General features: G+C 43.1%; 1 protein-coding gene across 3 annotated transcripts in view; it reads left to right on the top strand.

Annotated features, from left to right (window-relative positions):
- The window catches only part of slc38a9 (solute carrier family 38 member 9), a 30,930-nt gene extending 11,723 nt beyond the window's left edge, over positions 1-19,207 (top strand). For all 3 annotated transcript variants that reach the window (XM_079289897.1, XM_079289896.1, XM_079289898.1), the window contains 12 exons: positions 3,233-3,351; positions 3,480-3,543; positions 3,726-3,819; positions 7,120-7,290; positions 8,265-8,324; positions 9,240-9,446; positions 11,235-11,342; positions 12,352-12,458; positions 12,724-12,837; positions 13,669-13,817; positions 14,132-14,221; positions 18,744-19,207. In XM_079289897.1, the coding sequence (XP_079146023.1) occupies positions 3,233-3,351; positions 3,480-3,543; positions 3,726-3,819; positions 7,120-7,290; positions 8,265-8,324; positions 9,240-9,446; positions 11,235-11,342; positions 12,352-12,458; positions 12,724-12,837; positions 13,669-13,817; positions 14,132-14,221; positions 18,744-18,909 (1,449 nt within the window). In that variant the 3' untranslated portion in view covers positions 18,910-19,207. The remainder of the gene's footprint in view (positions 1-3,232; positions 3,352-3,479; positions 3,544-3,725; positions 3,820-7,119; positions 7,291-8,264; positions 8,325-9,239; positions 9,447-11,234; positions 11,343-12,351; positions 12,459-12,723; positions 12,838-13,668; positions 13,818-14,131; positions 14,222-18,743) is intronic.
- Positions 19,208-27,975: the final 8,768 nt, after the last annotated feature.

Raw genomic sequence — 27,975 nt, 5'->3', positions numbered from 1 at the left:
TGGGCCGATGTGCTCCCGATTTGTCTGTGCTATCCCTTCCTCCTTTTCGGTCTCCTCCGTCTCATCTTCCTCTGACTCTGGCTCGATTTCTTCTCCCGGTCTCTCCCCAACGCACCTCTCCGTTCCCCTCGCCTCCGATTCCTCTCTCTCTCTCTCTCTGTCCCTCTCCTCTTTTACGACTGATAGCTTCAGATGTCCCACCTGACAGTTTTTAAATTAAAATTACATTTTTTTTTAATATTTAATATTATTACACCATCAGACCGCCATTACACTTTTCCTCTCGCGCACCCCCTAGAGGCAGCTCGCGCACCCCCAGGTTCCCACTTTGGGAATCCCTGCTCTAAGGGTACCTTACTCACACACGACACATGGTAGCAATGGTCCAAATGACCTTGACACACACCATGTTCTGGCCTTTATTGCAATCACTGTATGTTTATTATTTTGGTATTAACCACATTTTTGTTCTGCTATGTTCTATGTATACCATGTACATCACACATTATTTATCTCAAATGTAGTACAGACTGCAACCAAACAGTCGCACAACAATGGTGAAATCCAGCTTTGTTCTGGCATCCTTATAAAGAGAAGTCATCAAAACTCCTCGACAGTTCAAATCTGGGCCATAAGCATGTTCAGGCATATTTATTCTTGTTTTTAATCACCGCATTTGCTTGCAAAACATCATCCCCTGTTCACACAATAGCGGTGCAACACGCTGCCATTTATTGTGAATATAATCCAAATAGTATTCTGACATCTCCTGTGATTAAAGACTGTCAAGTCTCCGAGGAGGAGAGTAGGAGGAGTTGAGAGAGGTTCAACTTCATGTCGATTTTTTTCCTGATATGTGGGAGCGACAATATGGATGTAACCAATCATGCATCTATTTAGTTCCCCGGGGAAGGCAAGCACAATAGTTGGCTGAAAAGATGTTAGCTCCGACTAAACTATGTAAAAGCATGTGGGAAAAGCCGTTCATCGCGGTCATTGGCTCTCCCATTAACAATGATATGATTTTATATTGAGGATCAACTGGAAGCAAAAGCCTGCTATTTTCAGTTTGTATGTGACAACAGCCTGTCATATACAGATACGGTGCAGTGTGTAGCATTTGGTGTCATGTAGCAGTGAGGTTGCAGATTGCAATCACTTAAAACCTCTCCTGTGTGCCAAGTGTGTAAGAGATCTATGGTGTCCGACACGAAAAAGTGGAAACGCAGATGGCCCTGTCTTCAGTGTTTTGGTTTATATGTTCTGGGCTACTGTAGAAACATGATGGCCGGCTCTTTATACACTAAAGAAAACATACTTATTAATATCATATTCTATACCTGCCAATACATCTCCCTAAATGCTACACACTGTTACTTCACGACAATGCACATGTCAAGAAATGTTGGCAGTAATCCACAACCCAGTCTTCAGTAGCTCAGATGGAGATGCACTCTGTTTGCCAGCTTTAATCGAAGACCTGTTTATCAGAGAGATCTTACATTTCCATCAGAAAGAATCCCACCAAACCGTGTGCCATCTCCTCTGTAGCAGTCAATAAGCCCACACTCTTGTGGGCACTGTTGACAGATCTACAGCAAAAGGCACACGTGCTGACTCATTTGTTAAACCTTGCTACCTGGTAAGGAGCTGGCTGTAGTCGAGGCACCTGGAGAGGTCTGTTGTGTTGGGAAAGATATTGTTGGCTAAAGGAGAGTTGGTAAAGCCACTGTGCAGAAAAGCTGTAGTCTAATTAGACTAGGGCAATCGTCAATGAACAAAATAACATGATTTCACTGTGATTGGTGACGTGCGGTGAGGTTCGTGGCTGGTGAGGCACTGACTCGATCTTTCAGAGTCCGATTTACAAATATATGAACCCAATATAGAGTATCTTAAATCACCATTCAATTGGCAGCTTGCACATTGACTACTGGTTGCTTTCCATATCAGCATTCTTTACACACACATAGGTAAGGTACATATTTGATTGCACCAGGAGCGTGTGTGCAGCAATCTGTGACCTGCCCCACCAACCTGTTTCAGAAGCGGAGCGAGCGAAAATCGCGAGATCCCGCCATAATCTGTGTAACAACCACGGATTTATGAAGAGAACAACAAACACATAAAAGGTTACTTTACCTGTCCGACGTTGAATTGCTGTTGATTTGGTCATATTTCCCTGTTTTTTGAGAATTGTTTAAGCTTAGATATTTAATCTTAAATGTTTGCGGTCAAAGCTAAATATAAGAAGAAGAAGAGAAGTGAAGAACAACAACGGCAGGGCAAGCATAATCCCGACCTGTGGGCTCTCGCACGCCCCCTTCATTGAGGCAGTGGTCTAACCCTCTGTCAAAACAGCAAGACTGAATATGTTCTACACATACGTGAAATATGGATTAGAAACTAATCAGTCGATATGTGGTTGAAGTTTTGCTGAAGGGGGCTGCAGTAAAAGGTCTGGCAAAGCATCTCAAGGGAGGAAACTCACTGTTTGGTGATGTTTATGATGCCAGACTTCAGGCAATCATTGACTGCAAATGATTTTCCTCAAAGTATTAAAAATAATGATTATATTCACAATTATGTGAGTTTGTCCAATTTACTTTTGAGCCTGTGTAGAAATGGCTGTAATTCCTAAACGGTTATTGTGATTATTTTGTTTTATCCATTGAATTAAAGCTGAAAGTCTACACTTCATCCACATATTGACTGATTAGTTTCAAATCCATTAGAGTGTGTAAAGAGGCAAAATTTGAAAAATTGTGTCACAGTCCAAATACTTATGGCCCTGACTGTATGTCATTTAGAACATAGCTACAGTAATATCTCTCAAAATGGTGGACAACATTGCTGGGGCAACAGTAAGGATGCTTTTAATGTGTTTGTTTTATTTACAGAGCAACTAATGTCAATAGATGTTAAAGCATAGGAAACGTGACCAGTGGTGATGCACATGCATTTGACAACACATTCCATCGTCAGACATGGCTCCATCTTCACCAGTGTTTACAGATAATTTACCAACATTTTCAACCTCTTTCATTTAACAAAAACAATGAGCATTAGTGCCCTGTACCTTGAAAGGAATGCGGTCAAATGGTGGTCGTGTTAGCAAGCGTTCAACAGTAAACAACAGCTCTTCTGGTTTGATGAGCTCATTTTTCAAAAAGGCTCATGTTGCGGTCCCTGTGAGGACTTCATCTTTAGTATCTGGCTGTTTTTTCCTCAGAGTCCACCAAACCATGTGATCCCTGGGCCGGAAGAGCTCTACATCTACAGCCCACTGGGGACAGCTTTCAAGGTGACAGGCAGCGACCCCTCCTCTAAAAACCCCAGTATCATCACCATGTAAGCCCTGTCAGTGAAACAGTCTGCAGTGTAATTGGGCAGGAAATCAACCTGTGCTAAATGTTGTCTTCGTACTTGTGAATGTCTTTAACTGCTGTGATTAATACTTTGCTTTTCTCTCCTCACAGATTTGCTATATGGAACACAATGATGGGCACATCCATACTCAGCATACCTTGGGGTATAAAGCAGGTGATTTGCTTCATTCCACACTCTTCGAGTGCTTGGCTCATTCGAAGCCACTTAAAGGACGAGCTCTGTATTGACCTCAGTTATTCTTGAATTACTGATTTGCAGTACCAATTGCTCATTAACTTTGCCTTCCAGTACAAATGTTGAAATATGAACAGTCAGTGGTGTCTTTGTCCCGATAGGCTGGTTTCACTTTGGGGGTCCTCATCCTCATCTTCACAGGCCTGCTGATGCTCTACTGTTGTTACATCGTCCTCAAATCCCCCAAGTCAATACGTAAGTCCAACAAAAACAGAACATTGAAACAAGTAATAAATGGGTATTATTCTTTTATTCTTCTTTCCCAGAACTAATTGACAGCAAGGCTCTGGACTATTTTTTGTGCGTGATCGAGGGATGTTAATAATATAACGTTCAACTGCCAACCTTCAATAGGAAATTTCACAGATTAATGCTAGCAGTTTAATGGTTAAAGTAATATTAAAATCTAATTTTAAAAGTTAGGCAAAATTCTTAACAGGAGAATAGCTGGTCGTCCTTAAAGGTCAGCCCACCTGAAATGAACCTGATTCGGAGTTGTTGCTAATGTCGAGGCAAACCTCCTTAATTTGAATCAGCTGCAGGTGACAAGTAAGACACGGAAGTTAACGTTGGTCTTCAGGAGTATTAGCATTTATTCACTGACAAATAAACACACTGCACTGCTACGTTCACTCACAGCTATAACGTTTCTGCTGAGTCATACTCATTGTCACACACGCTCTATCTCTCTCACTCTCTCGGCCGAACACTTGCTAATGTTAAGCCGGGCCTGCAGTACGCTGGTGTGAACCCTAACAGAGTATACTCCGTACTGTCGGCAGTCGAGCTGGTCACTGTGATTACTCTGAGCAACATGCCTGGGAATGAAAAACAATATAACAAGTCTCTGATCAAGAATATTAAATGTCTTAAGTCTTAAATGTTGCTTTTCTGGGTTATGTGCATGGGAGGCTGTGACGTTACTGTCTGTTCGTGGTGTAACGGACCACGGTTGATCCGTACGGAGCCTCCACATCCAACAAACCTCTGATGTTCAGACAGCTGGTGGGATATCAATGAAGAAGACTGAACATCTCTCAGCCTTTTTAAAGATGTGGCGCTGACAGAAGGCGGGGGGGGGGAAATAAAGAAGCCTCACTTTTATGACTCGGTGGTTGCCAGTCTCACCGAGTGCTTTCCGGACTCAGTAGACCTGGGATAGACCTGCTGTGCATAAGCTAAATGTTGTACAGCGATATGCAAATGTGGGTATGTCAGGTTCGAGTGTGTGTCGGGTTAGAGAGAGAGCGAGGCCAGTGTATTCAGCTTTACTTTAGCCGTGGCAATGCGTGTGCTGTGCAAAGCGGGTATAGCTTCTTGATTCTCTTGGCAGTTCCATCCATAAACTCTTGTTTTGAGTCTGTACAAGACTTCAACATAACTCTGGAGCATGAGGTCAGTGTTTTTTTTATTGTCTCTCTGCAAGGTGCTGATCCTGCGGTTGGGATCAGCTACAATAGGGAGCTTTCCAGGGTGCTGTCTGTCTCCTCCGCCCACAGAAGTGGGAAGATTTGGCCAAATAAACAGACAAAATATTCATTGTTCCTTATTGTTGAATAGCAGCAAAACAAGTACCTGTTCATTAAAGACACTTATAGGGGGGACTGCCACTGCCACCGGGTATTTCGCATACTGCGCAAAACTATCATAATCGGAAATATGAGACGTGGTCACCAGCTGCTGAACGATCGTGCATCTCAGGGAATACGCAACTGTTGTCAGCTAACCGGTACAATAATGAGTATAGTGAAAGTAACTGACACTATATTCTTTGCCCTCGTTAAGCCGTGGGTGCTTTAATATTATTATTTGTTTTTATTGTTTGTGCTGAGCGTGGAGGTAACCTTCATAGCTTTATCAATGACATTTGTTCAGGCATCGTGACGGAGTCAGCGTGAGAGCTGGCAACAATGTTGACGTTATGAGAGAAAGTATTTAGCACATTATTCCTACTGTTTCTCAGGAAGGGGAAGTGCCTCCATTGTGTGATGTACTGATTCAAATTAAAGGGGCTATGTGAAATTTTCCAATGAAAGTTTCTGTTAACATTCAGTGTTTCTTCATAAGTGTATCATTGAGGTCTAATTACAAGGCAGTTTTTTCTAATTAGTTTTAAACCTGCAATGTTAACATTCATTTAGACTTCTCCCCTGCCTTTGTTGGTGCACTGGTTTGTTTCTCGGCATGTTACCACCCACTCACAAAAACATTGCTCCGTAGCGTTAGTAGTCCTCTTTACAATAACCTGCTTCTGCACATAATACCATGTGTTCTAGTTTGGAGATAATATATATATACTCGTACATTATGCTTCGGTTGGTTCAGTGTGCCCCCATCAGCCGCTGTCTATTTCAAAATCTAACCTATGATCCATTTAGCTGTTACCATGTTCCAAAAATGAAGCTGATTTTTTTTAAAGTAAAATGAGAGTAGTGGAGTTGTGTTGGGTGCTTGCAGGTCTAGTTTGTGTCTATTGCACATTACTAATGGTAATTATTCTTTTATTAATAACCTCTAGTAGGTGTTTGTGATGTCTACATGTTCCCACAGAGGAGGGGCTCCTTTAGCATGCACTTGCCAACCTTTCACACTTCACAGCAGCATGCACACGTCACAGTTCTTAGGCTCAGTTCTTAGGATTATACTTAATCGTAGCTGAAATTCCTTCCTCCCTTCACTGCACATACAAGTGGTGCAAATATAAACAGTAAACATGTGTTTTACAAATAGGCAAAGTGGGAGAAGCTGCAGGTTGCAGAAGTAACATTTTTTTCACTGTAAAATCCACATCCAATTTCTGTAATAATGAATATCCTCAGCAGAGAGGGTCGGAGATCTCCTAGATCAGCGGTTCCCAAACTTTTTAGGCCGCGCACCCCCTTCTACATCCCGACCGGGTTCGCGCACCCCCCCCCCCCCCCTTGCGCGAGAGGAAAAGTGTAATGGCGGTCTGATGGTGTAATAATATTAAATATTAAAAAAAAATGTAATTTTAATTTAAAAACTGTCAGGTGGGACATCTGAAGCTATCAGTCGTAAAAGAGGAGAGGGACAGAGAGAGAGAGAGGAATCGGAGGCGAGCTGAACGGAGAGGTGCGTTGGGAGAGACCGGGAGAAGAAATCGAGCCAGAGTCAGAGGAAGATGAGACGGAGGAGACCGAAAAGGAGGAAGGGATAGCACAGACAAATCGGGAGCACATCGGCCCATCGCGGAGTCAAGGTGAAAATCCCGGTCGGGATGTAGAAGGGGGGGCGCGGCCTAAAAAGTTTGGGAACCGCTGCCCTAGAGGCAGCTCGCGCACCCCACTTTGGGAATCCCTGTCCTAGATCATTTAAGTTTGCGCAGTTGTTTTCCCCCTGTCAGCTTGGCAACATTACTTTGTTTCAAGTAATTAATCGCAAATGGAGATAAAGTTATTAATGATATCTGATATCGTCTGTGACATGACAGAAAGAATCCCACATGTATCTATTCATTCTCTGTGTCCTCTCCAGCCTACGTGGACGCATCCGACTGGGAATTCCCTGATGTTTGCAGGTACTACTTTGGCAAGTTTGGCCAGTGGTCCAGCTTGGTCTTCTCGATGGTGTCACTTATTGGAGCCATGGTGGTTTACTGGGTCCTCATGTCCAATTTCCTCTACAACAGCGGACAGTTTATCTACAGTAAGTCACAATACAAAGATGTCATTGTGTAGTTCTGTTTAGTTGATTATAGAATCAAAGGTAATCCCGCATTTTACAGCACGCATCCGAACACTACTCTACCTCGGCTACTTCTATCTGTACAATGCGTTTGGTTTGTAATTCAAATGACCTGACGCTGGGCAACATGGCTGATGTGTGTTGCCCTTTAGTCTGCCTTGCCATGTGCTCACCATTGAGTTCACTGTCATGTCTTCAAAAGTTTAGTTACATCTTTGGTAACATTAAGCCATGATCACAGTGGTAAATATATGTTCTCCACAACAGCGAGCTGAGGCTGGATGTGTTGAAAATAGTCAGTATATCTTGTCCCTATTTAAACAGACACCTAGCAAGGCAAGACACAATGACTGAACAACTGGATATTTGCAAAATCTTGAGAATGTGATTGTGTATTGAGCTGATATATAGCAGAGAATTCTAGTTCATACAGTCAGGATCCTAGGTTATTTGTCTGTTCTGTAAATATAATGCGAATACACATCAGTCTTAAGATTTTTCAAACCACTTTTGACTTGTAACTTCTATTTTACAAGTAGACCCTTTGGTTGTAAGGGTATGCATTCTTCTTGGCACGATAACCATCTCAGAAAATATTACGCCATCGTCATCGTCATCATCATCATCATCATCATTTACAATAATGTCCTGTGATTATTAACATGAACTGTAGGTGCCAGAGTGCTCCTGGCTAAAGCTTTAACTCTCACTCACTCACTCACTCACTCACTCACTCGCGTCAGTTTACCCGATACCGTCGATAAAGAAATGTGCACGTGATGATAACTGTCTAATTAAACACCGCAGTATACTGTGATACCGGAATAGCTTTAGAACAGCTGCTCGTAGATCATGGTTATTTTCTGCAGAGATGCTTCCAATAAAATGTGCTAGAGCTTTGGCTTTGATCTGATGGTTTCTTTTTCTGTCTCCAGACTATGTTCACAATGTCAACGTGTCAGATTCCGAGTTTGGAACAAACGGCTCAGATAAAGGTATGTCACTTACGCTATACAATGTTCAGCTCTGAATCTGTTGTACATGTGGGGTTTAGCAGGAGTCAAATTGTGAGAATTTGGTCCTAAATCTCTCACACAAAGAATGTCTTTGGTCCTCAAAGCACAGATCTAGGACCATTGTTTTAGACTGAGGACTACGTTTCCTCTCACGAATGTCAACTTTGGTCTGAGACAGCCCTGAATCACAGCGTAGAGGGGCCTCTAGTCTTGCTAAATTGTCTGTTGGCAGACGATGGCTAACATGAGATTCTAAGCAAATAGACAGGAACAGGAAACAAAATTGTACTGTACAGTTTTACAGCCTATGCATTTCATTATAATGCCGCGACTGGTTACTGTGCATGCCACGTAACTACAATGTCACCAGTTCGATTCCAACTTTGAGACCTTTGTTGCATGTCATGCCCCCTCTCTCTCCCTGTTTCCAGTCTTGCCACTAAACTCTTCACCAAAAATGAGAAAAAATCTAAAAATGAGTTATATTTAGAATAACGTTACAGTCAGAACAGGAACCTGACATCGCTGAACTTGCTTTGGTGCATTTACTCACATGCACACAGGCATCTGCTTTAGAGACAGTGGTGAAGCTGATGAAGTTGTTTGACTGTGGGGTTTATTTTGGTTACAGTAAGCTTTCATTGTTTTATGTCACCCTTTCATTGCTATGGTAGTAGTAGTTAAAGTATTATCACTCAAAATATAAGGTCACTAAAAATGTTAATCAGTCCTTTTTTAAATGATCTTATGTAGGTGAATGCACTTGTTGTGTTGTGCTCTGCACACTTCATATTATAAAAAATCACTAGCTGTTTCCTCAATCTCAAGTAGGATAAAACCCTTTTTCAGTTAGTAAAATGACTGTCCGGATGGTTGTTGTTGTTTTTTTACCAGTCATCTGTCCATTTCCAAACACTAACCCTGGAGGGAACTCTACCATCGGCACACTTTACCTTGGTAACAGTGGAAATGAAACTTCTGATGTCTCTTTTGATCACTGGTGGAGCAAAACCAACACCGTCCCCCTGTACCTCATCATCCTGCTGCTGCCGCTGCTCTGTTTCCGCTCAGCCTCCTTCTTTGCCAGGTTCACGTTCTTGGGTAAGCTAAGATCAATGATATGAAGAGGGTGTAGCAGTGTTGGAAAAAAAGCTCTTATTGTGACACCAACATTTCTTTCTAACTCCTTTGGTGTTTTGAAAGTCAACACAGCAGTGGTGTGGGGATCACAGTGGGCTTCTTTAGATCTTTCATTGTGTTTGAACCCTAGATAAAGATAAAAGCTGCTTTCATTGTTTGGCAGCCAGGCCAGTGTGTTGGATTCATGACTGAAACACGCTTCACTTCTGTTTCAAGAAACCTAACATCTGAGTGTGTGGGCTCAGCAAGCCAGCATGTTGAGGATAAATAGTAATCAAGTAATATATGCAGAGCTCTGTTCCAGTAAGCAGGTTTGTTGAGTTGAGGGAAACTCTTGTGTTTTCAATTTCACAAACGGAGATCACTTAAACTCTGGGTCAGTTACCGTGGTAACATGCGCTCTGAGCCTAACCTGCACAGCTTTTCATAAATAACCTGGAGGACACACACTGTCTCAGCAATATCCCTCACATTTAAATATCACAGACTGTGAATTCATTCTTCGCTCAGAATAAAATCTGTGCATTGTCTGTTTTGCAAGTTTTGTGATGATGTGATTCTGTGCACGTTGACAATCGTCAGTTATCAGTTCCTGTGCACAGACAGTAACAGTTACTGCACATTTCTGTAATAATCTCTGTTTAAATGAACCAATTTGTGTGAAGCCTTATGCTGCGTTCACACCAAATGCGTCGAAAATTTTGCGACTACACGCGTTGGACATTTCGCGTCCAACGCGCCGCCGGTCGTGTTCACACCGCTTGATTTGCGCGAGCCGCGCCGGAGAGGGGCCGTGGTTTATCGACCTGGATCCGTTCAACTGTCCGCCATTAACCATGGAAAAAATAACCTATATTTCTACATGTTGTAGAAGTCACAGATATCCCGGGAAACGGAACGCCGTCATGTCTGGTTCATAATATTGTTCAAAGGAGCTCCGTGGATTGTATCGAGCTGTATTCACTGTGTCTAGCAAGCCACCGGTCGCTGTTTACTACAGCTGTAGGAACACAAAATAAACTGATTTGGCTGTGATTCAACGGCAATAAACCGACAAAAGGAGACTCTGAAATAACTACGTAATGATGCCGATTTGTACTTGTCTTCTCCGACAAAAGGGGACTCCGAAATAACTACATGATGATGAAATGAAAGCACACATGTATACACATAGTTTGGTCCGGTCTCTGTTGATATGAGGTATCGTAGAGCTCTGGGTGAACACAGACGGCTACAGGATTTATTTCCTGATTCAACAACGGCAGGAAGCCAGTGATGACAGGGGGAGCAACTCAACGCTGATAGGCTATCGCGCCACAGCGTCACGCGATTATTTCACAGAAGTTGAAAAATTTCAACGCGATGGACGCGTCCAATGCGCGCACCATCGCAAAATCACGGCGCGCCAGTCTCATCGTGTCTGTGCATAGACTTTGTATGTTGTAATCTCGACGCGCGTCAAATTTTCGACGCGTTTGGTGTGAACGCGGCATTAGAAGCATACGACACTGATCTATGAATAATCATCTTATATTTCTCATCACACTTGGTCACACTGATTGGACAATTCTATCATAGTTATCATATAATATTAGAAATGATGTGAATATATCTCAATTAGCCTGATTGTGGTAACCTGAGCTGCCAGATAGTTTGTTACACAGAACCATTTGAGAAGGACGGGCACTTTCCTACTGATTATGCTGCACCATTCATCCATCCATTGTTGCATCATTCCATCTTGTCTAGGTACCATATCAGTGGTCTACTTGATCGTGCTGGTCACAATCAAAGCTGTCCACCTGGGCTTCCACCTGGAGTTCCACTGGTTTGACACGACCCAGTTCTATGTTCCAGGTAAACCTCCTGCAGATTGGAATGCTTCTTTCTGTATCTTTCTACAGCACCTCGCATGAGCAGCGAGCGGCATGTTTTCATTCAACTGAGGTTCGCTAGTCTTCACGCATCCAGGATTTTATTAATCCTTATTGGATCATTCAAATGAAGATCTTTTTTCTAAAGCCAGCCCTAATCGTGATATACATTGGGATATTGTATTTGGCTGATCAGGATGTTCATGGGAGAGTTTATTACTGTATCTGCTTATGTAGTTGTTGGATGAAGTGTTTTTGTCCTGCTGGCATAGGGATGGTGATATTGGTCAGTCCTTTGGTTGATGCCCAACTCTTCCAAACAGACACCTGTTATGGGAAAATATGTCAGAGTCTTATGCTTTAGGGTTAAAGCCAGGTGTCTTGTTAAGTCTTTAGAAGTGCAGGCACCAAACCTTGTTCATCTTGTTATCTGTTTGTTCCTGTGTATTGTTTCTGTCTTTCAAATACGGAAACACACAGAGGGTCTTGATTACGGTATTTCCTTTGATGAGCATTAGCGGAAGGGCATGACCCTCTTTAGGTATTTATGATGTGTGATGGTTCACAGGTTTATTCCGTCTCTGCATACTGTGACTTAACTCTTTGACCAGGTCACAGTGACATCAAAGGAAGCATCTGGCTGGGTGTATCCATGGTTTATTGTGGGGCATTAACTATTACTGACCCAGATTGCCGCAGCTTGATATTATCAGTTTTCTTGGTTCCCTCATAGTAAACTAAATCCTTACCTTCTCCCTAGCTCCACCATCTTGCTCCCTTGATGACTTTCATAATAATTCAGTTAAATGACATTAAATGTACTCTGCCCATGGGTGCTCCCCAGACCAAGAAACTTTTCCATTCTGTGCACTGTGTGAGCTTTCCTCTGGTGCCACCCTAGGGCCAAAATATATATTTTTGCATACAGTGGATCTCATAATCTGAAAGTTCTGTTTCTGTACAGTAGCAAATGTATAATTTCTGTCTTTCAGAGTTCAGACTGCTCTTCCCTCAGTTCACTGGTGTCCTCACTCTGGCCTTCTTCATTCACAACTGTATCATCACGTTAATGAAGAGCAACAAGCACCAAGAGAACAATGTGAGCCCTGTCCACCCATGTTCCTGCCCAGCTTCACAAACATATGTTTGGCATGATAGTATTCTAATGTGGTCTCGGCTGACTTTGTTTTTTTTGAAAGTTGTTTCTTGTTATTTTTGAGTGAATTATGCGAGTCCTCGTCAGTGCTTGTAACGTCCCTCCAGAAATGGGAAGGAAAGAGTCTTCACTTAAAATAGCAACCACATTCAGTCACAACATGTTTTATTGACCTGAGAATACAAAGTAAAGGTGGATGTGTTTTCAGGTGCGGGACCTGTCTGTGGCCTATCTTCTAGTGGGGCTGACCTATCTGTACGTGGGAGTGTTGATCTTTGCTGCCTTTCCCTCACCTCCTCTCTTCAAAGACTGCATTGAACCGGTGAGATTGATTTTTTATTATGGTTTTTGCCATATCAATTTGAACTATAACTTGTCCCTGGCCAAGAACAAGTGTATGCTGCAGATCGGGATCCAATAGTGCCACTATTTCACCATTTTACTTCTGTGTGAAAAGGAGAAGCAATGCGCTTTCTTTTTCCTGTATTTCATACATTTAGTTGTGCCTGGAAAAACCTCAATGGGTTAGTTGTGGCTCAGTGGTGGCGCAGGGTCGTCCTTCTACCAGAGGATCGACAGTTCGATCCCGGCTCCGCTAGTCCATGTCGATGTGTCTTTGGGCAAGACACTTAACCCTTTACTTCCGTAGGCTGTGTGGTGTATGAATGGGTGTGAATGTCAGATAGTGTGGCACCTTGCATGGTAGCCCCTGTCATCAGTTTATGAATGGGTGAATGATGACATGTATGGAGACTGGATTTACCAGACTCTCCTAATGTGGGATTACCCAATCCTGTAAGCACTTGCTTCAGAGTGCCGCTCTCTGATCTTCCAGTCTTTCGAAAAATTTGAAGGCTGTCCGTCATTTTTGTCATTATTAAATAAAATCCATCAAAAATATTTGGTACACACAACCTCTGCTGCATACTACATACTCAATCAGTATGTGCTGCATACTGCCTATGAAAAAAGCATCACTTTAAATGTTGTGTTTACCAGAGATGTGCTCATTAGTTTCTAAGAAATATGAGCATGAAATGAACATTTAAAAATCGCGTTAAAGTCATATTGTTACCTACCGTGACTAGCTTCCGTACAGATTCGTTACAAACTCCACTTTGCAAACTCTCCACCACTTTCTTCTCTCCTACAGAATTTCTTAGATAACTTCCCCAGCAGTGATGTGATGGTGTTTGTGGCTCGGACTTTCCTGTTGTTCCAGATGATCACAGTCTACCCCCTGCTGGGATATCTGGTGCGGGTTCAGGTCATGGGCCAGATCTTTGGCAGCCATTACCCCAGGTAGCATTGAAGGACATTATCATTAAAATCTTGTCATTTTCATGGAAGCGGACCTGCACAGCAGACTGATGATGAGAACTTTTTTACAACAATGTATTTATCTTAAAGTGTTGTAAACTATAACAGATTTACATCAAACAAGCTGGATGGGAATAACAAAACGGAACAAACGCCTAAATATGTGAAATTTGGCTTTCATAAACCTGCAGTTTGTTGGGATTACACTGGCTACAGATGAACTTGCTAACAGTATTTTCAGGCTCTCGTTTCCAATCTTCCAGAGTATCAGACGTTTTCACATTGTCTCTCTTTAGTTTCTTCCACGTTCTGGCACTGAACATCTTAATTGTTGGATCTGGTGTCCTGGTGGCCAAGTTTTATCCCAATATTGGATCCATCATAAGGTTTGTTTGAACTTGTTTCCCTATTCACATATCAGTATGACAGCAAATAATTCATTAATCAAATAGAATTAGTCCAAAAGATAGTTTTTATGTTCTTAAATAAACTGGTGTCTGACATTTGTATGTTGATCATGAACGGTATGAAAAATGTTTGGCAGTTGTGACAATATTTCTGCATGTAGATGATGTAGCCAAATCTAACTGAGCATGTCTTTAATACTCCTTTAAAAAAATCTGTGCAGCATTTCAGCATTGTGCTTCTGTAGATCTAGAGCAGCGGTTCCCAAACTTTTTAGGCCGCGCCCCCCCCTTCTACATCCCGACCGGGTTCGCGCACCCCCCCCCCCTTAATAATAAAAAAAAAAGAAGCAACAGAGCCTTTTAAGCCTTCATAGCCGCATAAGAATCGGACCAATGAGAGAACAGTTTGCTCGCGCGTGGCATTTGTTTACAATATTTAGTCCGCTGTTAAATGTTGCAGTGTGAACACAAACCGAACAAAGGAGCAACTGCAACAAAGCAAACGAACTGAAGGTGTGAAAACGCCCTGAAACACTGCAACAAAGTTTCAATAACTTTCAGTGACACAAGGCGTCACTTTTAAAGAGCAATACGGATGCGAGGACACACGCACAGGCTCAGAGGCAGATTATCACATTTAATTTACAATTAATGAGCGACTAATGAAGCCAGGATGTCTTCGGACAAAGCATCGATGCGGCGCGACACAGTGTTGTTGGACACCGGGATCATGTCCAACTTTCTTGCTTCTTTCTCCCCAATCATACATTCCACCATCTCTCTGGCAGCTGGCAAGCTCACGTCTTCAGTGATTGTGTGCGGTAGCCCCTTTCTCGCTATTCTGTAACCAGATATGAAGCCCGTAGTGCGTCATTTATAGACCAACACATGAATGAGACTGCAGTTGTTTTTGGCTGTTTTGTAACTCCTCCAATTTCGATATAAACAATGTAAGGGGCTTTTGACTTGCACTGGCATGCTTGGTGTTCAGGTGGTGACGTAAATAAGAGCTTCAGACTGTTAGCCAGAACCTCACTGCACACCACGCACTGTGGCTTTGGGGAATCTGCGTTGCCAATCCAAGTGAAGCCCAGACACAGAGACTTTTCATCATATTTCCTCTTTTTTTTCCCAGTCTGATGCTCACTCTCGTTTCCTCTTTTTTCACCTTGACTCCGCGATGGGCGATGTGCTCCCGATTTGTCTGTGCTATCCCTTCCTCCTTTTCGGTCTCCTCCGTCTCATCTTCCTCTGACTCTGGCTCGATTTCTTCTCCCGGTCTCTCCCCAACGCACCTCTCCGTTCCCCTCGCCTCCGATTCCTCTCTCTCTCTCTGTCCCTCTCCTCTTTTACGACTGATAGCTGCAGATGTCCCACCTGACAGTTTTTAAATTAAAATTACATTTTTTTTTTATATTTAATATTATTACACCATCAGACCGCCATTACACTTTTCCTCTCGCGCACCCCCTAGAGGCAGCTCGCGCACCCCCAGGGGTGCGCGCACCCCACTTTGGGAATCCCTGATCTAGAGGGCAAGATGGGTCGTGATGATATGAATAAGATAGACAAACAAATGTTTAAATTGACAATAAATGAAATCATTTTTAATGATGAAATGTATTCAATTATCTCTCACTATGTGAAGAATTTGCTAACTTTTTTTTTTGACTTTAAGTCCATAGTATGGGGCAATGTAAAAACACTGGATCCTAGATTTCTCATGATGCTACTTGATTAGTTTGATTCCTCCCGGCCTAAAGGTGCGTTCACACCAAACGCGTTGATATTTTGACGCGCCGCAAAAACGCGTCCAACGCGCTGCCGGTCGTGTTCACACCAAACGCCGCAAAATCGCCGGAGAGGGGGCGTGGTTTATAGACCTGGAGCCGTTCAACTGTCCGCCATTAACCATGGAAAAAATAACCTATATTTCTACGTGTTGTAGAAGTCACAGATATCCCGGGAAACCAAACGCCGTCATATCTGGTTCATACTATTGTTCAGAGGAGCTCCGTGGATTGTATCGAGCTGTATTCACTGTGTCTAGCAAGCCACCGGTCGCTGTTTACTACAGCTGTAGGAACACAAAATAAACTGATTTGGCTGTGATTCAACGGAAAATAAACCGACAAAAGGAGACTCTGAAATAACTACGTAATGATGCCGATTTGTACTTGTCTTCTCCGACAAAAAGGGACTCCGAAATAACTACATAATGATGCCGATTTGTAGGTTACTGGTCTTCTCAATGGAGCTCTGATGGATCGGTGCTAGGCTATGCTAACATCGTAGCAGCTCCACCAGCACTCAATAACGTCACGTAGACGTAAATACGGCAGCGTCTATTCATTGTTTGTACCGTATGGTTTACACACACACATGTATACACACAGTTTGGTCCGGTCTCTGTTGATATGAGGTATCGTAGAGCTCTGGGTGAACACAGACGGCTACAGGATTTATTTCCTGATTCAACAACAGCAGGAAGCCAGTGACGACAGGGGGAGCAACTCAACGCTGATAGGCTATCGCGCCACAGCGTCACGCGATTATTTCTCAGAAGTTGAAAAATTTCAACTCGCGCGTTGCCGATTTTGCGGCGGCCAACGCAAAAACGCAAAAACGCGCCATCGCAAAAACGCGGCGGGCCAGTCTCATCGCGTCTGTGCATAGACTTTGTATTTAAAATTGACGCGTCCGGTGTGAACGCACCTTAAGGCTACAGCCACACTAATACGTTTAAATCGATCTCCGTCCACACAGCGTCTCAGCATTTCAGTGGCGTTTTTGAAATGATCTCCGTCCAGACTACACTACTACGTTTCTAAACCTAAAGTTAGTAAGGCATGCTTTTTTTTCAGGCCTAACAACACAATATGCAATCATTATGCAGCTGTTTTCACTAGCTGAGGGGGACTAACCTGTAGCATAGGCTGAGAGGTACAGCAATGTGTGTTCAGGCAGTCCCTGATAGCCACACTGGCCATTCCAGTAGGTGTCGACCAAACGCACTGCAAACACATTGCGAACTGCTTCTTCAGACTCTCCATTCCATCACAAATCTGACAGGACGTCACAGTTGGGGAGCACATTGTGGCAAGAGATTATCTTTCATAAATTGTAAACACTGCTTAGGAAATGCACTTAAAACAATATTTCTAAGGTTGACCCAAATGCTTCGAAGCGTCGACCCTTGCCATTGTAATCAATGTCCAAATCAATATTGGAATGGGTGGTATTTGGAGGAGAGACTGACCATGGTGCTGAGGAGAGAACTGAAGGCCTTCCAGAATTGGAAAATGAAATGTGGGCCCTGGTCCTTGGCTGAAAGCAGCTTGGGTAGAGGAATGAAATGAACCATCTTTGAGAATCTGTCCACTACTGTGAGGAACGGAGCTCGTTGAGAACCCAGAAGCAGCCGGGGATGGAGCGGGCTCCGAGACCGAAGCCGTAGAACTTTCTCGCTAAGGAGGTTCTCTCCCTCTCTGCAAGAATAACATGTGTCGACCTTTTGGTGACACCATTTCTGGAACATACAGCCTCTAGTACACGCCCCGCCCAACCTGTTTGAAACATGAAAATCGTGGACTATTACTCAATGAATCTTCGAAGCCCCAAAAATGGTATTTGGGGCAGCACTAAATATTCCCATAATTTACGGCAGTTATCTTGGTGGACCTAATTGTAGTCCACTAAGAGAAGAGCATTAAATGTCCCTAAAAATAATATAATAAAACAAATGTTTTTGCAACAATTACCAAGTTCATGGTCTCAATCTCTAGTTTCAAGTCTTCTTCAATACAGCATGATGTTCATTTCGTAAATGATGGTCCATTTAGAGTAAAACAGACCATAAAGCCGGTTATTGACAGGTCTACCAGAGCCGTATGGTGTCTACGTCACTCATCCACAGTCCAAATATGGTAACTTCAGTTCACTGGTTGCAAAAAACCAAGATGGCGATGGCCAAAATGACGAACTTGAGGCTTAAAAACTGCAGTCCACACACAATGGTTGATATCACGGTGACCAAGTCCACTTCTTATATACTTGTCTATGATCACACCATTCAGTTCCATGTCGGGATCGGTTGTGATTTATTTCTTGTAGTAATAAAGCTTTAGTGTAATTCAACCTGCCATTCACGTTCATGTTACGCTTGCTCATAACTTTCTTGATGACATTGTCTTGGCCTGTAGATATGTCAGCCTTCCTCATCAGCTGGTCACATCTGTCCAATAGCACTGCGACACATTATCAGCAGCTGTCTCTTTTTAAATATCATTCTCTGCCTTTAGTACAATCTTGCTGCTGTTACACCCTCATTGCTGCTAAATCAAATAAATTCTACCTTAGAGATTGGGATTTTTAATTTATTTTTAGAATTGTCATGAGGATGCAAAGTCATCAAGTCATTTAAAAACAAATAAATAAACAAGAGGGCCTGTTGTAAACTAAATGCTCTGTACTGATGTCAACTCTCTGTCTCCCTGTGCAGGTTTTCTGGAGCAACATGTGGCTTGGCTTTAGTGTTTGTCTTTCCTGCCTTAGTCCACATGATCTCCCTGAGAAGGCAGGGGGTTCTCCGCTGGCCCTCTGCCCTCTTCCACAGTTTCCTGATTCTGCTGGGCATGGCCAACCTGCTGGCTCAGTTCTTCATGTAGAGATCTTCAGACACTCTTAACTATTTAGAAGCAAGATTAAAAGATGTGATTGAGATATCAGATGGGAAATATAGTATGTAGAATAGTGGAGTGCATCTCCAATTACACATATTTTATCCTCAAGATATGTGTCAGTTTGTCAATTAAGATTTCTTCAGTAATTGGGGCGCCCGGTTAGCCAAGAGGTTGAAGGCCTTTAGTACATTTCACTCCCCATCTCTTGTTTCAGCTCATCTCTCTACTGTCACTAAAAAGAGCATAAAATGTCCCTAAAAATAAAATAATAAAACAAATGTTTTTGCAACAATTACCAGCCTGTAGTCCTTTGTCATGGGAGCTATTTTACCCAAATTCTCATACTAGCTGTTTTTACTTGCCATTGATCATAGAAAACGCATATCTCTCGTTTCCCAATACGGTTTCTACAGATGAATTACAGACTTTGTTACAACACTTTTCTACAAATTCTACAAAAACTATTATTAATGTTAAATCGACTGTTAATGACTAACGTTAATAGTCGATAAAGTTTTGCATACAGTGGACGTTATCCTTAACCCATCAAGTCTGCACGGTAACGGAACATAACGGAACTTAAACTGTAACGGAGGGAAATTAAGACGCTGTAGACGGCTTAATGCTGATTGGCCAAGACTCGACACGTCAAAGATGTTTTATTGCAAAGATCACGACGTCACCTTTTCTCCTCGTCGCACTCCAATCTGAGAAACGCTGAAACCGAAAAGTGACAAGTTTGCTGGTATGTGTATGAATGTTAGTTACTCCTGATGGACAGGTGTCACCTTGTATGGTAGCCCCTGTCATCAGTGTGTGACTGGGTGAATGATGACATGTAGTGTTAAAGAGCTTTGAGAGGTCTGAAGATAAATACAAGTAGGCTGCAGTCCATTTACCTATCCACACACAGGCCCTATGGATAAAAAAAGACATCTTAGTTTTGAAACAACAGGTCAAAAATAGTCACACGTATCGCTCCCCATAATGTTTTTTGCTTTTTTTCTAGAGATAAATTAAGTTTTAACGTCTGCCGACACTACACACTGCCACATTCACATGCATGATGAACATGCACATATTAAAATACAGATGCTCAGAAAAACCCTTCTGACTCGAAGTTCACATACAACAGGCCATGCCTACACTCTAAATCAGAGGTCTTCAACAGGGGGTCCGCGGAATTTTTGGTTGATTCAAAAATTCAAAAATATATATATATATTTTTTTTCTCTAAACATGAATGTGTCCATTGTTTTAATAGTTGAGTATTGTATGAAGGATAACTGGTATCTTTATGCATGGCAGTGGCACTAATAGGCCATTACTAATTTTTCGGTTCCACGATTAAAATTAAAACGTCAATTTGAATAGCTTGTATGCATGCAATTGACAGACAATGTTGATATTGGCATTGGTATCAGCTGACACGGTATGTTTATAAAAGGCAGTGGCACGGCCTCCCTACTCACTGTACCTGTTTAAAATGAAAACATGAATATATGAACCTGTGTATTATTTGAATAGCTTAGTAATGAATGCACAATAAAGAGGTATGTTTATACACGGTACTAGGCCCATTTAATATAAAACAATTTTATACAATATATATGTATGTATATAGTCGGGGGTCCCTGCTCCATCTCTCTATCAGTTTGGGGGTCCTTGGCCTGAAAAATGTTGAAGACCCCTGCTCTAAATTATTTCACCGTAAATGAACGGTAACTTACTGGCAGCAGGGATGCCAGTAATTTACTGTTTTTGTTACGGTGTACTGCCGTAATTTACTTTTACGGTATCTTACCGTATACTGGATTATGCTACGTGATAGTAGGATAACTGGGTTTTACCGTGATTTTACGGTATATGCCAGAATGTTACCGTTCATTTACAAAGGGTAATACAATCCGTTACTTTTGCATTTAATTCCCAACAAATAAAAGAATAACAATAGACATTCAATACATAATTGTTGCAAATGTTAAAGGGACATTTGTATTACATCGCAAAACTCACAATGTACTGCATGTTTAGAAGAAAACTAATAAACCAATAAAATTGTTAATGACCACCTTAACTGAACTCATTAGCATCAGCAGTGGAACTGTTTCATAGCTTGTTAACAAGTATTTTACACATTTATAGTTAATTTGAACTCATGAATGAAAACAATAAAGAGAGAGTACACCTTGAAAGAGGACTTGACTGCAGCGTCTGGCTGGTATCCTCGATCTCTGATGACGAGTGACGAAACAAACAAAATAAAAACTTTAGAAACAATGTTCTTCTGGAAAGTTCTATGACATCCAGGATAAACACACTTAAAAGAAGCTTTGGGTGTGCAACTGTGGGTTTGACCGGTGCCTCACATGTGTTAACATATCAGTGCAAGTCTTTACAAAAAGCTAATACAATAATACCACCAGCACTCTCCAGTAGATGGCGGTAATGTGACATTTATGGCTGCTGCAGAGAAAAGCAAATGTATGGCTGGATACGTACATCCAACAGCTTATGTGCACACACATTAATGTTTGGAGTAAACATTTTACAGCATTTTATTACAGGGACAGTAAAGCTCAAAATCAGAAATACATATTTTCCCTCTTACTTAGAGCGCTATTGATCAATCTAGATTGTTTTGGTGTTATTTGCTGAGTTTTGGGGAAATTGGCCATAGAGAGGCATGTGTTCTCTCAAATGTAATGGGACTATATGGCTGTTGTGAACCACGATGGAAAGATGATGAAAGCTGAAATAACAACGTAACAACATATTATTGTGATAACAACGTTGACAACAAAATTTCTGAACTGAAATTTCTCATAGGACCCCTAGGTCCAACTAATTAGTTGGACTCTCAATTTACCACGTGCTTGTATAGACTCATAGCAGGCAAGCCACAACAATTGGGGGTCAATCTTGACACTCAAACCTATTTATGAAGTATAAGACCCCCATAAGGACTCAGCCTGCAAGGTTTTATGACCCTACCTTTCTCGTTTTACAAGTATCTACATTTCTGTGAAGCAGAAACTGAAACACATCCAGTTGTGAAAAAAGACTTAATGAAGGAAACCGAGTTTTGATGCAAAATAACATGCACCTTAATTAATATGTTATGCTGAGCTAACATATGTTTTGACCAGCCCTGTCTCCTAAAAATGACATGCCCGACGACAGCCTCTAACCTGCAGGGAGAAATTAGTCCATGCCTCCATCTTCCAACGGAGTACAGATCAGTCATCCAATCCCATCCTCGTCACCAAATTTGTTGTGTAAATTGTCCGTAGAAGTTAAAATCGCTATCTCAACCCAACCTGATCTAAACTCCCACTATTTAATTTTGGGTGGTGCCATTGGGTCCACAAAACTTTTTCAAGATCGACTACCGTACTTTTTTATTGAAACAAAAACTGGAACAGTTTATGCAGAGTGTAATAGAATTGGACAGCAGACTGTCAGTGTCAAAATCGACAAAAGCTACAGATCTGCAGATGACTTTCAATTTGCTGTCGACGCAAGAGACTGAGAAGTTACTTTTAAGACTGCACAGATTTCTTTAAGAGCATGGTGAGAAGGCAGGACATTTTTTGTCTCACTAGATCAGGGATTCCCAAAGTGTGCCCCTGGGGGTGCGCGAGAGGTAAAATATAATGGTGGTCTGATGGTGCAGTCCTGTCTCCTAAAAATGACGTTCCCCCAAAACTAAAATGCATTCTAAATTACGTTTCACGAAAAACGTATTTTCTCCCTGATTACGTTTGTGTTTGACGTATTACAAATACTCCCGGATTTTACACGCGGGCCTTTGTGGAGGTATTGTAGCCGCGTAATGTTCCTCGTTGCTCGGCCTGGATGAGCGCGTTTCTGCTGGAGACAGGCGGCGTGTTTTGGTGGTATCTCGGCCGACAACTCTGTGTTGTTCCCGTGCGTGAATGAGCGCATTTCTGCCAGAGACAGGCGGCGTGTTGTGGTAGTATTCTGAACCCGTAATAGGGAGAAGGAGAGGCGGTGGTGGAGAGGGAAAAAAAGGTTAAAGTGTCAACCTTTATAGCCCTAGGCCTCTGCTCGAAAATAGCATACCCATACCTTTTAGACTGTAGATCTGGAACTACAAGGTCTATTTTAATCATTTTGATGGTATAATACATGTAAAACCTGTGAGAGACTTGTTCACATGTGTAAATATTGTGTATATGTTACTGGTTAATAACTGATACACTTATGGCACAGCTCAAATTGAAAAGTTTCAGTTTTGCCTGGAAAAAAAGCACTTTTATTGAACGTTTAAAAACAATAATGCCTAATGAACCCTAAAATCACTCCACAGTCATAGCACAACAGGTTTGTGGTCTGTCCAAGCTAATTTTAGTTCGCAGGCCAGCATAAAATGAGGTCTGAGTACAGAATTTCAAACAAAATTCTGATTTTCGGAACCAGATTTTGCGCTGCTCTATTCTAATTTGATATACTATATAACTATATATTACCTATATATTCACTTGCTTTATCACTAAGAGTGTTCAATACATCGTAATAAAGCAGTTTGCAATCATTTTCAGTCATGTTCAGTTATTTCCAGATGTCATATGTCTGCTGTGACTCAGTGTCTTTGTGGGATTTTGAAGGCCTGTGATTGGTGGATTCATTCATACGACACGTTGCTAGGTCGGTAATAGTCCATTGAAAGCCGTCAGAGCTGTAATTTGGAACGTTGAGGGCGATTAGTCAGTAAAAATCTTGATAAGGTGGGCTCGACCCCCATGCGAAAAATAGGTTGGTCCAGGCGAAAGATCCGCCCCATTTTCACATGGAACGTCTCAGCGCATTGATTTCAATGCACACAGACAGACCAGGAAATGCGCTACAGCTCTGCACCAATTTTCAATGGAATAACTTTTTTTCCGGACGAAAATCGCCAAAAGGTATGGAGATTTTCTATTTTATTCATGGCCAGCAGTGTGAGGTTTCTCGCGGTTTGTGCTGTGACTTTTGAATGCTTTGTCGGAGGTCAGTTTGGACACGCTGGCTCGACTCCGTATCGAGCCCACATGCGAAATGATGTATGCTTCCGCCTTGGTCGAAGCCGGATTTGTGATTAAAGATGAATTTCGTGTGCATAGCTGGCGGATTTTTTGGACAAAAATCCTGATATTGTGATAAATCTTCTAGTGTCTTGAATTAGTTTGTGTATAACTGTGTATAATTGCATAAAATGGCTTGCATGATGATTTTGCCCGGACTATTTTTTTCCCGATATTTTACATGTATGGACCATTTTTCATATTTCTTGATGAAAAGTCCATTCGGAACCGGTACCAGAACCCATTTTGGGGCTCGCTCGGGCTAAAGAGGTGTTGATTAGAAACGGATTTGTAACAGTGGTGGGCCGTCAGGGCCTGCAAGGCCTTCTCTGCTGGCCTAAACAGAATCACAAAGCTATTTATATATATTTTTTAAAGAAAAAATAAAATAAAATGTATAATTTGTTTTATAATTTAATAATTTTTCTTAAATGCACTACATGTATTATAATTTATAAAAATATTTTTCCCATTATCTTATTTCCTCATTGCACAGCTACTGTCTTCCTCAGTTGCTCTCAGATCTCACCTCTATGTGTGTCTATGGAAGAACAGAGCCAGATGCCTGCAGACTCGGCTCTGCCGCAAGTGCAGATTAAAGTACATGGGGACGATATTGTTGATTGTCACAGTGTTCAACCAATCAGATCTTTAGTTTGACATGTTGGGCGTATTCTTTGACGTGTCAGCGGCCGCTAGCTGCCTATAATGACGTCAGCATTACCTGCAGCTCGTGTCCAGGTGCACGCGCTGCCGTGATGCAGTGTGCTGTGGTTGGTCAGTGGGCGAGCACGTGACTATCGTGAATCGAAACTTAACTTGCCAGCAGAGGTTAGTTGGAGGAGTAAGACTTCAAATTGAAAGATATGGAAGAAATTATAATATCTTTAGGGTCTGCCCTGCCTGCCCTGCCTCGTCCTGCCGGATTTCCCCCCTTGTCTCTTGTCTCGTCCTTGGATTCCCTGTTGTGTTCCGATAAAGATTCCTGTTTTGTTCGTGACTCATTAAAACCCTTTCTCACTGCATCAGACTGTCTGCGTTTGTGTCCTCCATCATGCCCCGTGACAGAATGACCTGGCCCAGAATGGACTCAGCAGACCACGGTTTGGAGTGCCGTCTCCCTGAGTGGTACGCACAATTTATGGGAACCAGCCTGGCCTTTGGAGGGCCTCGAAGTGTCCAGAAGGCAGGCCGTGACCTGATGGACATCCCTCTCAACCCTCGTAGGAGGCAGAGGAAGGGTCAGATTCCCGTCCCCGCTGGGCCGCAGCTAACTCCAGCTTCCCGTGTCCTGTCGGCGGTCCGGCCGACTCCTGCACCCCGTGTCCTGTCGGCGGTCCGGCCGACTCCTGCACCCCGTGTCCTGACGGCGGTCCGGCCGACTCCAGCCGCCGCCTCAGAGCCGCAGCTATCCCCGGACCCGGCCGCCGCCGCCTCAGAGCCGCAGCTATCCCCGGACCCGGCCGCCGCCGCCTCAGAGCAGCAGCTATCCCCGGACCCGGCCGCCGCCGCCTCAGAGCAGCAGCTATCCCCGGACCCGGCCGCCGCCGCCTCAGAGCAGCAGCTATCCCCGGACCCGGCCGCCGCCGCCTCAGAGCAGCAGCTATCCCCGGACCCGGCCGCCGCCGCCTCAGAGCAGCAGCTATCCCCAGACCCGGCCGCCGCCGCCGCCTCAGATCAGCAGCTATCCCCGGACCCGGCCGCCGCCGCCTCAGAGCAGCAGCGACCTCCAGCTCTGGCCGCCGCAGCCTCCAAACAGCAGCGACGTCCAGTCCCGGCTGCCGCCGTCTCCGAGCCGCAGCGACCTCCAGCCGTCTCCAAGCTGCAGCGACCTCCAGTTCCAGCCGTCTCCGAGCCGCAGCGACCTCCAGTCCCTGGGTCATCAGTCCATCCCCCTGAGCCCCAGTCTATGGACTCCTGTTATCCGGAGCCCCATCTCCGAGAGTCAGAGACCTGTTCCCCATCTGATCTCCAGCCACTAGAGCCCTGTTCCCCGGCTGATCTCCAGCCTCTAGAGCCCTGTTCCCCGTCTGATCTCCAGCCACTAGAGCCCTGTTCCCCGTCTGATCTCCAGCCTCTAGAGCCCTGTTCCCCGTCTGATCTCCAGCCTCTAGAGGCCTGTTCCCCGGCTGATCTCCAGCCTCTAGAGCCCTGTTCCGCAGCTGATCTCCAGCCTCTAGAGCCCTGTTCCCCTCCAGCCTCTAGAGCCCTGTTCCCCGTCTGATCTCCAGCCTCTAGAGCCCTGTTCCCCGTCTGATCTCCAGCCTCTAGAGCCCTGTTCCCCGTCTGATCTCCAGCCTCTAGAGCCCTGTTCCCCGGCTGATCTCCAGCCTCTAGAGCCCTGTTCCGCAGCTGATCTCCAGCCTCTAGAGCCCTGTTCCCCGGCTGATCTCCAGCCTCTAGAGCCCTGTTCCCCGTCTGATCTCCAGCCACTAGAGCCCTGTTCCCCGTCTGATCTCCAGCCTCTAGAGCCCTGTTCCCCGGCTGATCTCCAGCCTCTAGAGCCCTGTTCCGCAGCTGATCTCCAGCCTCTAGAGCCCTGTTCCCCGGCTGATCTCCAGCCTCTAGAGCCCTGTTCCCCGTCTGATCTCCAGCCACTAGAGCCCTGTTCCCCGTCTGATCTCCAACCTCTAGAGCCCTGTTCCCCGGCTGATCTCCAGCCTCTAGAGACCTGTTCCCCGGCTGATCTCCAGCCTCTAGAGCCCTGTTCCCCATCTGACGCATGACTGCTCCTCTTGACTTGTGAAAAATGTAAACTTTAGTTTAAAACCTTCATTTTAACACTGGAAAACCTAAAGAGATGATCATACTTGGAGCTGAGGGAGAATCTACCTCTTATATGAATAGATAATAAATAAACCAGTTTAAAATGTGAGAGTTCAAATGTCTTGGCACTATAATCCTGCAAAGTTTAAATGGGAAAGCTACATTAACAAAATCTCATCAGACTCTTTTTGGCATATGCTCCAAACAAAGTGCTTTGAGTGGTCGGAAGACTAAAAACGTACAGTCCATTTACCATTTTCAGTGGGTGTTTCAAGGAAAGCCATGGTCTAGTTTTACACATCTGTTGTAGAAACTGTGTTCTTCATCCAAGATTTTGACGACTAAAACAAATACATTAGAGGAAATGGTTGAGACTGCATCTAAAATGCCTCTTCAATTTATGAAGTTTGAAAGAGGAAATTTAGCATTTTTGTTATTTGAATACATCCCATTCATTTTTCACTCTATTGAGTACCATGTATAGCTGCTTGAGCATGTATAAACCATAATTGCATGTGCTTTGTTTGCTCTTGTAGTAAGTGGTTTATCTTAAACAAAGCAGTGCTTAAATACATGTTCCCAAAACAGAGGAAATAGACAAATGAGCATGATTAATATCAAATATTTCTGTATTTATTCATTTGATTCCACAAATGTATTTCTATTTTTGTTTCCTTCCACATTTATTTTCATGTTTATTTATTTCCACATTTATTGCTACATGTTTATCTCTATGATAATGAGGGATGGTGTCACACAAACTCATCATTGGTCTCCTGGCTCTCATTGACCGAACAGTCCGGGTTTCAGTGATCAATGAACAATGGTGGCATCATAGAAATGGTACAGGAGTAGAACGGAAAATTCCCAACTCAAATCACCGTTGAGGGTTGGTGAGACCCTTTTGATGTTTACTATTACAAATAACTTGGCGGGCTGCTTCCATCTAAGCTGACTTGCGTCAAATTTGGAAATATACTAATTAAAAAACATTTTATTTTTTGGAAATTTATTTTGTGAGTTCATCTATTTATTTATATTCTTTAAATCTGTCATGCTCATTTATTTATCTATTTATTCTGTCACTGTGTAAGCCCCCATACAGGATGAAAATGCTGAGAAGATAATCAATGCAGGTCCCTAATTCAGGGCCTGACAGGAAGTCCTCTCCCTCAGATACCATTACTGGTATTAATTC

The sequence above is a fragment of the Melanostigma gelatinosum genome (genome assembly GCF_949748355.1).
Source record: "Melanostigma gelatinosum genome assembly, chromosome: 18".
In the NCBI taxonomy this organism is placed as follows: domain Eukaryota; kingdom Metazoa; phylum Chordata; class Actinopteri; order Perciformes; family Zoarcidae; genus Melanostigma; species Melanostigma gelatinosum.
The sequence above is the reverse complement of the archived record's forward strand: the minus strand, read 5'-3'. Positions and strand labels throughout refer to the sequence as shown.